The 11,657-nt window shown below is 35.4% G+C and overlaps 2 protein-coding genes across 2 annotated transcripts in view; both read right to left on the bottom strand.

The window, feature by feature from the left end:
* The window catches only part of LOC124896922, a 5,708-nt gene extending 4,085 nt beyond the window's left edge, over nt 1-1,623 (bottom strand). Inside the window, exons 1-2 of the mRNA XM_047408807.1 lie at nt 1,290-1,623; nt 7-603 (exon numbers count right to left, since the gene is read on the bottom strand). Of these exons, the coding sequence (XP_047264763.1) occupies nt 7-477 (471 nt within the window). The 5' untranslated portion in view covers nt 478-603; nt 1,290-1,623. The remainder of the gene's footprint in view (nt 1-6; nt 604-1,289) is intronic.
* Nucleotides 1,624-3,478: 1,855 nt separating this feature from the next.
* Nucleotides 3,479-10,783, bottom strand: LOC107861860 (protein MLN51 homolog). Its single transcript, XM_016707237.2, has 12 exons — nt 10,057-10,783; nt 7,657-7,759; nt 7,321-7,553; nt 6,402-7,240; nt 5,786-5,894; nt 5,419-5,541; nt 4,859-4,914; nt 4,710-4,755; nt 4,514-4,582; nt 4,340-4,416; nt 3,885-3,972; nt 3,479-3,798 (listed from the first exon to the last, which is right to left on the bottom strand). The coding sequence occupies exons 1-9, from the start codon at nt 10,572-10,574 to the stop codon at nt 4,555-4,557; spliced, it is 2,055 nt and encodes a 684-aa protein (XP_016562723.2). The 5' UTR covers nt 10,575-10,783; the 3' UTR covers nt 3,479-3,798; nt 3,885-3,972; nt 4,340-4,416; nt 4,514-4,554.
* Nucleotides 10,784-11,657: the final 874 nt, after the last annotated feature.

Genomic DNA, 11,657 nt, shown 5'->3' with positions numbered 1-11,657 from the left:
AGATGCACCCTTGTCAGATACCACACTATTGTGCTGTTTGGCCAAAACTACATCCAGGTCCATTGCATTGCTCAGTGTTTTATTACTTGGAGCCTTGATTGTTAAAGAATCCTCACTTGCAACTAGAATTCGTTGAACTTTTTCCTCTGGTTGAGAAGTTACATTGGCCACATCACCTTCGGATCCTCCAAAGATGCCTTCCTTGTTGTCTCCATGAGCCCATCTTGACTGGATATAAAATCCTCCATAAGCCCAAAGAGTAATCAGAAGCAGCCAAAGTACAATGCGGTTACTTCTAAACCACTGAGAACTGAAGGCACCGCTTTTACCATCTCTTCGTGGGGTACGTCCAGAGTTCAATCTTCTGAAGGAAGGGGATCCTCCTCTAGGAGTTGATCTTCCTGACAATGTGGACTTCACGGGGCCGGGACCATTCAGCCTCAAGGGTGATGGTCTTACTATGTTCAGTTCATCCATCAGTTGGACATGTATGCTACAAACGTTTACTCAAAATTGTCTGTATCAACACCAACCCAATTTCATGTACAGCTACTGAGCCAATTTAATGGAACAACACGTTGACTAGCTTCATCAATATAATACCTAAACAAGGAACAAATTTCAGATTTTTTATTTTGTTAGTTTGTGACCGAACTGAGATCTAAGTAGATGTGGGAATCCAAGAACCTGTTTCTTTTAGACGCAGAAATTAAAAGAACAGAACTTGTTTCATTATTCAAAGAACTAATGCATGATGCATAAAATGTATTCTGCCAGAATGCATAAGGGGTTTACTTTTTTCTGGAGTCGGAACTCCGGAAAACATGTTTGGCCATAAAATTTCTGAATTCAACTGTTCACTTTCTCAGGAATTTAAGGAACACCAAAATGCTGTTTTCACTCCCAATAATTTCAAAACAACTCCTATTGGTATTCATGGCCAAACACCACTCCAATTTCCAAATATCATTTTATCACTATGAAAACAAAAACTACTTTTTCCAAATACTCACAATTTTCATCACCCTTAACCCAACTTTCTTGGATTTAGTAGAACGAAATAGACAGCAAGTAAATGCTTCTTTTCCAGCTTTCTTAACCCAAAACCCTTTTCAGCTCCCTTGGCATAACAAAGAAAAGAAGCTAAAGATTCAGAAACTTCAAGAACGAACATACTACAAGATTACAAAATTAAATGCTTGTATATCAGCAATCTGTCAACTACCCTCAATCCCAAATTAGCTAGGAAGATTAAAAACTTACTCAAAAAGAATGAATAAATTACTTACCAAGATTAAAGAAACTAATGCTCTTCCAAGCTGAAAATCCAACTAAAAATCTTCTCACTATTTCAAGATCCCAGTTTGTATTGAAAGAGAAACTGATGGGGTGTGGATCTTCTTGATAAAACAAGAACTACTCTAAATAATATGTAATGGTTCAAGCAAATGGAAAAAATGGAGAAACTTCAGTTAAATGATCCCCAGAGAGAGACCAATGTCTGATTACCACTGAGCTCAAAGATTTTCAACTTTCTTTTTTTCCCTTTTTGGATTTATTTTTCTATGTTCTCTTTTAGTTTTGTTTAATGAAATAAAAGGAAGTGTCACCGACGCTTTATCTTTCAATTCAACAGTGAAGGATTGTCAAATGAAGTCATCGTTTTTTCCTGTTTGTTACTTTTCTTTTTTTTAGACATTAAAAAAATCACTCTTGAAAATAAGTACCCTCTATTTAAAAAAAAAAAAAAATTATGTATTTTTCTTTTTAGTTCATTTTTAAAAAGATAATTCTTAATTTTTTTATAATATATTAATTTCAACTTTTCACGTGACATGTTTAAGACTACAAGATTAAAGATATTTTTATACATTTGACACAATTTTAATTTAAGATCACAAAATTCAAAAAAAAAATTATTTTCTTAAACTTTGTATCAAATCAAAATAGGTCATTCTTTTTTAAACCGAGGAAGTATTACACATATGAGGCTACTCAATGCTCTATCGAAACCAGTCTCCTTATCTACATAAAATAGAGTAAAATTTATACACAATCCTTCTCAAATGCCACTTATATAATATCACTTGTATATATATAAGTCTACCTACTGTGACGTCATGTGTGGCACTGAAATTGACAGTAAAAAAAATCAAATAAAATTAACATTGCTAATATATTATTTGATTTTTTTTCTTTTATAATTAATTTTTGCATAAATTATACGTAAGTCTGTATATTATATTGTATGAATAATGCAATGTGAAATATGTGAATATCATTGACGATATATGCTTTAAAACAACTTGAATTACAAAAGATAATTCTATTAGCATTAAAATTCGAGTATAATTAGATCTTACATTACATCTCATGTATCATAATAGTACTAATCCTGGCAATTGGCATCATTTTTCACTTAACCAAATGATCAATATAATTTACACTAACCTGGTTGCGCAATTAATTCAGTAACTAGCCTGATTAAGTATATCATACTATTTCTATGTGATTAATAGTTTTTTTTATCTTTCAAAATGTATGTAAAATGACCAAGTTTCGATAAAATGTCTTGACAAAGATTAAATAGGGTCTGAAAGAGACAATCTTTAATAAATAAACTTGGCTTAAATAATGCTTCTCTTAAATATATAAATATAAATAGAAAAATAAATTGACAAGCATGCTCTGTGTTAGACAATGGCATCACCATTGACTCTGCATAAATTTTTACTAATAAATTCTGCGACTTGGCATTAGTTAAATGCTCGAGCTTTGTGAATTGTGATAATTTCTGTATGCACAGCTAATAGAGAATCTCTTCCACTTTCAAATAAACCGACTTCTCATCAATGTCATTCATTGCCAACAAACTAGTCGCTTTAACAAAAATCACATCCACTATAAAATTACAAATATAAGAGGAAGTATAAAGATATAGCTAGAAAAACATACAAATTTGTCTTGGTTTCTAAGAACACACTCATTTTTTGACAATTTTTTTTGAAAAGAGAAACAAGTGGAAGAATTAATGGTCACTCATGCCCATCTAGGGGGTGCCGTTACGCCATTGACCTAGTAGTCTCAGTTTTCCACACCACTACTGCCACATTGAAAGAGCTGGTTTTTGACAGTGCTCGTGGTTTCTAATCTTCATCTAAGGGTTTCCTTCACATGTTCAACCACAATTATTACACCGCACGACGAACCAAACGATAAAAAGTTTGTCACGACAAACAAATATAGAACACAAAACTGAAAGTCGCATACAACACAAATGCCTATTGGCACCATATGTGATACAAAGTGAGATGAAGTTAAGTCTGAAATCAGGGCAAACCAAAGATAAATGCTTATTGGCACCATATGTATTGTAATACAAAGAGAGATGAAGGAAAGTCTCAAGTCTGGACAAACCAAAGACAAATGCTTATGGGCACCATATGTAATACAAAGAGAGATGAAGGAAAGTCTGAAGTTTGGACAAACCAAAGTCTTTTTGAAACAAAATTTATTATTCAGCGTCTGAGCAAGCAATGCTCTCTCTTGTTAACATAATATATCTAACGACAAAGCCCTGAAAGTATCCAGCAAACAGTAGTAAGTAGTAACTTGGGCCACTAATAGAAAACTTGAAAAGACACTAGGATCATCTATTTAGAAGAGAAAAAACTTCACATAATAAGAAAACAGATGCAACTGCTTCCGGACTTTTATCATTATTTTCCATCATCATTTGAAGAAACCCATCAACATTTATCAATTCCTTCAGTTAAAGAAAAATCAAGCCACAAGAACCTGAGATTTAAAAGATAAGCCAGAAATTATTCCTCAATTTTAGGAGGCATACGCTAAGCATGATGACAAGAGTATCATAATTGTACCACATATTTAAACAAATAACTGCCACCCGTCAAGCTGCAGTGTGCCCCCGAAAGTGAAGCAGCATGAGCAGGCGTTTGTCATGTAAACCTGTGGATCAAAAGTTACATAATGAGAAGAGAATACAATGAACATAGGTCCACAAGAAATGAAAAAGAAAAGATGTACGAATGTACAATACATGTCCCAATTTCAAAGAAACTACAGAACTCATCAGGAGTTATTAGATAAATCCGTTCAAGTTCAAAATTGCCCTTTGACAGGCAAGCACGAGTGCTTTTTCTTTTGCTTTTTTCTTTTCTGTTCCCTTCATATTTTAGGAAGGTGGGAGGGGCAATTGCCATAGGAACAAAATGTGCACAAGGATTATGTTTGGCGGAAACTTGAAAATGTGGTCATTTCACAAGAAACAGAACACAAGAAAATATGATATTAAAGTCATGAGCAAAATCATTACCTAAAATACATCACAACACATGAGAGCCCTAGATACTCCAGATCAACACTCGGAGAACATAGGGTCTGGGAGAAGGCCTGCAGCAACACAAGTTTTACTCAGAGATTGGCAACACTCAACCACAGATGGAAAATTTTAACTGAAAAATAAAGAGAAAAATATTTCGAAGTTGACCTTAATCTGCTTATTCAAACAGCTTCAACCTACAAACTAGCTCACTGATCAAACTTCATCTCCGTATATCTGCAAAGACATGAAATGAAAATTCAACATTTACAAATGTCAAGTAAACCAACAAATACATGTCCTTAAGCAAAAGGGGAAGCTTGGAAATAGAGCATCTCATTTCAGAATGTGGAATATAAACTACCTGCGAGGATTCTTTTGACGCTGGCCTAAGTCATCATTTGAGAGTTCTGAGAGATGAAATGGGGCATACAATATAAGTGATATAGAAGCAAAGTTTTGCATCAGCAGAACAAATAACGCAAAAAATTAGGACATGCATATGTATCTCACCTGGTCTCTGTTGGGGCTTGCCTTCATTATTTGGTTTACTGGTATTGTTCTCTTTGCTGCAGAGAAAGTGATTGTTAAAAGTTTCTTTTCCACTCAAAAATGGCTACTACACATATTGCTGAAATGTTTACAGAATCAAGAAATAATTTTCTCAAAATCTGTACTAACAAATTATGTTTAAAAGTGAGAAGATGGCAAAATCACGAACAAGTAACACTCAAAATTTCAATAGATATCCATAAACAGCCGAAACAACAAAATAGATCTGCGAAAACTTTCTGTAACAAATGTACAGGTTCTGCCATTTGATTTCTCCAGTTATGAAAACTGGTCAAGCTTTTACATAGGATAAAAATATGGGTCACACTTTCTTCACAGTCATGAGATCACACGAGTAAGTCATAACCGAACAAAATAGTGGCATCTCTATTAAGCAAAAGCCAAGAGTAAACGAAAATGAATGGAAGAAGTCTGTAAAACAAGTATGACACCGACATGCCAGCACAAAGGAAAATACTAATGAAACTGGAATATACAGGAATGGAGGTGAGAATACTGACCTTGGAGCAGCGAGAGAAGATATTTGCCCGGATGGACGAGCATGATAAGCACCATCCATAGCAATATATGGTGAACAGTATGTTGCACCTAATGCTCCAGCAGCCCCAGCTAAAACTGGCAACCTGACAATTGAAAAACAAAATCATTTAAAAATCACCCGATATATTCAAACCAGTATATCAATATTTATGATTATGTGAACAGATCTAACTTATATTCAACAATTCATAAAGAAATATGGTTCCACTCCGTAGTCATCCACAGCTGGTTATATGATCAGGAAATGCCTAAGCAATAAAATCCCCACACGGTACATGAAAATTACACTAATTTTTCCAATGTTGTCACATTGCCATAAAACCTTACCATGTCATTTCAGAATTCCCCAAACCAAGTTGTGGCTGACCAACATATCCAGGAAAAGCCATGCCAACAGCAGGAATGCCACCACGGTGCTGGCCGCCAAATTGCATGACTGCAAATTTCAGAAGAAAGAAATACTAAGTATCACTTCTTTATCCCAAAAAAAAATAAAATACTAAGTGTCACTGGGGAACTGGAGGTACAAAGATGAGTTTCCTATAGGAAGATGCACCAATATGGTAACCATAATCTACTAATTACACAGACGAACATTCTTCATACATATCACATGTCTCAATAAATCTAAACCATAATTTACAACAACAACAAACCCAGTGTATTCCCACAGCGTGGGGTTTGTGGAGGGTAAGATGTACGCAGTCCATACCGCTGAAGAAGTAGAGAGGTTGTTTCCGATAGACCCGGCTCAAGATAAAGGATAATAAACAAGGGGAAAATCTAAACCATAATTTCTTGAAAAGAAATCCTAGCCTCTAAAAACAAATTGAGTGAAAGGGTACTGAACGAATGACATCATATTGAACCATCCCAAGGGGCACACATGGTTGATTTTGTAAAGAATTTTTCAGGATGAGGTGGATAATTATACGAGATCAACCTGGCAAAAAGGCTGGTGTCGCAGGAAAGTTTTGATCACCACTACCCATGCTTCCAGGTGCACCCATAACCTGAGCTCCTCCATAAAGAACTGAACCCCTTCCAGTGCTCTGGATAGTGCCTTTTCCTTTTGCAACCATAGCACTCTTTGATTTACTTGAATCTGAAGAAGATTCAAACTCTCCAGCTTCAGGGATAGATTGTCCAGTTTTGGGAGGAGATGAGCCTTGAGATCTAGTACCAGATCGCTGAGCAAACTGGTGGCTCGTAGCTTGGAAAGAAGGTTGCTCTCGACCTAGAACAGGATTCCTCTGAGTAGAAGGGAGATTTGTTGGCTGAGAAACTCGATTGAATTGGTTGCTTATTACACGAGAATGGTAATTCACATTTGGCATTGCATTAAATCCTCTTCCTTGGCCTCTCAACGGCTGTGACTGAGTAGGACTCATTGTTGAGGAACCAGGAGCCAACTGCAAACCTGATGAAACCTTCGAAGCTACTGCAGTAATATGATCAGAAATATTAAGTTTTTCAAGGCTCACAGAATCACTGGCATTCTTCCCTCTTAACATTGAAGTTGATTGTGCAGCAGTAGAACTGTCTCCTAAGGCAGAAGGGTGACCACTGCGGCTACTTGTCCCAGTTTGCAGTTCCCTCTTGTGAGTCATAGTGATCTCTTTAGCAGAGGAACTAGAGGGGTAAAATGGAGGAGAAGCAGAATTCAGGCTTGACACAAACCCTTGCTTAGCAGCTGCCACTGCATCATTTTCCACATTTGATACAGGAGCAGTTGCTTTGGCTGTGCTATGATATGAATGTTTCTCCGCTGACAGACCAGATCTGAAAAATACAACACGATGAACATCAAGAAGAATCATTGCTAATGAGGAAAAGGAGAAATTAACTGAATTGATACTCACTGTTTGTTTGGTGGAGGGGGCGCATCAATATTGTCCTTAAATGAGGGTCGATACCTTCTTGGACCCCGACCTCTCATGCCTTTTAGAGCATTATTCTGAATCTTCTGGCTGTTATTATTGTTCGGATTGTTGTCATTGACATATGCTTTAGGTCTACGTCCTTGCACAGTTCCACGCTCAGGCCCTCGCCCTCGACCTCGACCTCGATAACGACCCCTTGAACCCCTCCTACCCTAAGGATCACGATAGAATTATACTGATTAGCAAAACAAATCATGCAAAAGACTTAGAAGAAAGATGAGTAAAACGAAGAAGCACATGGCTAAAAGCATTCACCTCTTGATAATGCCTCTCCTCCACACTCAACTCTTCGAATTTGTCATGTCCCCATTTCCGATCATCTCTGGATTCCCATAACTTCCTTCCACCAAAGGTCCGCCTTGCAAGACAATTATACAACAATATCAAAATATGCTCATCATCTATAGAAGAGTATTTTTAGCAAGATGTCATGGTTGTCCATTTAAGAGAGTGAGACAACAGTATGACCCATAGAATGGTAGGTACAAGCAACTTGAAAAGCAGTTTATGTTGTTCAGCAGATTACCAGACCTATACTCAATATACACTTAAGAAGGGATAAAGAAAACATCACAGTTCTGATATCCTCTTACTGTTCGATCAAAATCTTCAACATGAGAGGGGAAAAAGGATACACACTGAACTCATATATGATTGATCATGGCATACCAGCATCCAATCCTCTTCCATCAAAAATCGAGACACATGCTTTTCAACAGCATCACTTAGAAACAACATCCAACTTTAAGAAACCTAGTTGTGATCCCAACTTTCAATGCACTTGTACTTTCACAATCTTTAGAAAGTTATCTTCAAAGTTACTGAGGGAAATCACAATCACTAAACAGTAACGTTAATGCTTCTGTGGAAGCATTTTTTTTGGTGGATGAGTTAATGCTTCTGTGGAACCATCGGTGTTTACCAACATGAACTTAATAACTCTTCTGAACTTAAAGAACAGAAACATGTTGCATAGTGATGTTCCCACAAACCAAGCATCTATATAAGGAAGTTGAAACGGTGGTAAAACTAAAATAAGTTGTTCAATAAATGCAAGACAAAATTAAATAAGAGGAAGGCTGATCTAGATTTTATTCTTAGGTCAAGGGTCTAACTGGTTCTAAATAGTGTGGAGAGACATCGGAAGGTAAGGCATATCAAAATTTATTCCTAGTCTTCAATCAAACCGGATTATTATGGTGTCCTACACAGAAAGCACATGGGATGATAATAAGTTTTCAGAATATGATTGGCACTTATGGAAGAGCCATATACTCGGATCCAGTAATGCATCCTATGTTTTTGTACATATCCATGATGGGTACATGAAGTTTTCTGTTAATTTTCAGTGTAATTTGAACATTCCACACACACATCCAACACAAGTCACACCTATTTAATATGGGTACACTGAGGTAAGATCCAAATTCAGAGGTTCCCATGAAACAAAGACACCAACAAATATCAGGTAAGGGTCAGACAAATATCACAAGTTTAGACTTATAAAGCAGAGTCATAGGAGATATGATAGCTTGACTGAGGAAAATATAACTCTAGGGAGGGATGTCCATATGGTAAAAAGAATGCTCTGAACGCGTGGGAGATTTGAAGTTCCAGGAACTGAAGCTGATCCGATTAATGAATAGTATTACGCTAAAGAGGGTGAGAACCCTATATTCGCATAGGGAAATTGGCTACTCGGAAAGCAATAAGAGTGGACTATAGAAATTTCAACCACAGGGACAATGGACATTAAGACTCACAATGCGAGTGAGTTGTGGGATTTTGCAAATATTGTGGCAGAACTAGAGATGCAGATAAGATAGAGAAAAACTGATTAGAAACTCTAAATAGAGAGAACACAACAAGCAAATAATGTAAACTACAAAGGTAGGACAAGTCTAAAATCAACTTCTTGAAATGGTGCACACTCATTCTATGCGGATTGTGCTTTCCTCTTTTTCTTCTTGTCTAATAAAGTTATCCATTTACAAACAGAAGAAAGTCAAGTATTCATTGATTAGTAACCAGGATGGATGTCCCTTATCCGGAAAGATCAGGATGGAAGATCCATTAGTGAACACATAAGTGCAACATGTAAAACCTATCATGCTAAACCTAAATGAGCAAATGTTTCCCTTCCCCCCATCGTTTTCACCTCTGTAGCACCTTTTCACCAAATCAGGTACCTAAAATAGATGCTCACTACACCATGGTTCCAGTTCATACAGCTTTTCAAAATTAGGTGCACCGATTAGATTCCTGTTAATATTGATAACTAGGTTTCTTTTGAAAAGAGCCATATGATGTAGCTTTATACTTCAGTATTTGGGATTTTTAGAAAAATATCAGGACTAGAAATTGTGTAGGCCAGAAAAGAATCACACTTTTCTATTTTATATTATTTTATTTTTGAAATGCGGAGATTAACAGTACGTTTTAGGAGCTAACTCATCTATCACTATTAGTATCTCAGTTCAACCTTAGCTAGGATATCCTCAAAACCCCTCTATGGTTCATATAGCTTTAATTCTGTAAACACCTGCTAAGTGCTAATTATATCTGCCGAAACACATTGCTATAAGAACAAATTACTCCAATCAATTCAGATACCAATTCACTATCTGTGAGCATAAAGTATGTCTACTCCAGTACCTATGTTGTCGCCCACCAGCATTGTCTCGAAACCTATCATCGTGCATATAGAAAGCTCCTGCAGTAGGCACAGCATACGGTTCATTCTCTTTCTTCTCCTCCTCCTCCCCCTGCTGCACATTCCCCTCAATACCATCATCAAACCCTAATGATTCTCCCACAACTTCCTTCGCTCCTTCCCCACTTTCCACTACTTCCTCAACCTCCTTAACACTTTCCTTCGTTTCACCTACTTCCTCATACTCATACACTTCCTCTTCCTCCACATACTCTTCGTCATCATCGTACTCCTCTTCTTCATCTTCTTCTTCCTCCTCCTCATCGTAATCGGCAGCTGCACCTTGTCCCTCCGATTCACCGTCAGATTCAATTCTCCGAACATGCTTCTTCTCCTCCAATTCCCTTTCTTCTTCCTCCTCCTCCTCCTCGTCATCGCTCGCTTCTCTCCTCCGCATCTTCAACGACAACTTCGCTTCCTCTGGATCACTCTCGTAATCTGCTTCTCCACTACTCGCCATTTTTCAACAATAATTCACACGAAAAAAAAAACAAAAAAGATTGGAACTTTATCGAACAATGAACAAAAAATTGTGTAATTGAATAGAGGATTTTGGGATTTGATCTGAATTTTAGGTAGGGTTAGATTTAGGGGGATTGAAAACCCTAGAATTTGAGATGGGTGTACCAACCCTTAAGGCAGGGGATTATTTTTGTGGATGTTTTTATTGTGTTATTTTTATTTTACACGTCTTTTTTCTCATACGTCATAAATAAGAATTTGTATAAGATTAATATATTTGTCCGTGCGATGCACAAAATATTTTTTTTATGATTAAAAAAAATATTAACTTGTTCATATATAATTAATTAATTTCTATTGTATAAAATTAACATAGTTCAAAGTCAATGAAATATTAAAAATACTTATTAATAGTGAAATTACAATTCATACTTAATAACAAACTGCAATTTTAATTGTTTACATGTTTTGATATAAAAAGAATAATTTCAGTATTGATTAATTTTTAAAAAATAATAAAGTTTAATATATTAAGTAATTATTAATTCTGTTGTTGGACTTTTAACTTTATATTTTTAATCAATTAAAATTTTTAATTATATCTCTTACCATCCATTTCATTTTCTTAATCAATTAATTCAACTTCTACCACCAAAAAATAAAAATAAAAATTCAACTTCATCTGCACTTTTTAAAATAAAATATCAGCTTTCAATTTCATTTTAAACACTAAAAGTACTTAATTTTGTCAATTACAAAACTTCTAATTCTAATACACTTCAATGCAGAAATAATATTAAAATATTATTTCTAATTATTTCAAATTAAAATATTTCGTTTCTCACTGAAATTTTGGTCTATAATATTAAACTATTTTTATTTTGATTTATATAACATACTTTTCAATTTAGCAAGTCATCAAAAGAATGAAACATTTATATATTAAGTAAAAATAACTACAAAATGATAATTTCACCCACAAAGAAATTATTTAGTGTGAGTATAAACGCGTATAACTATTTATATCATAAATTTGAAAATCTTCTTAAATATTTAAAATCCATACCTATTTCAAATATTT

Source organism: Capsicum annuum, chromosome 3, assembly GCF_002878395.1.
Source record: "Capsicum annuum cultivar UCD-10X-F1 chromosome 3, UCD10Xv1.1, whole genome shotgun sequence".
Taxonomy (NCBI): domain Eukaryota; kingdom Viridiplantae; phylum Streptophyta; class Magnoliopsida; order Solanales; family Solanaceae; genus Capsicum; species Capsicum annuum.
This window is presented reverse-complemented; position numbering and strand designations above follow the sequence as displayed.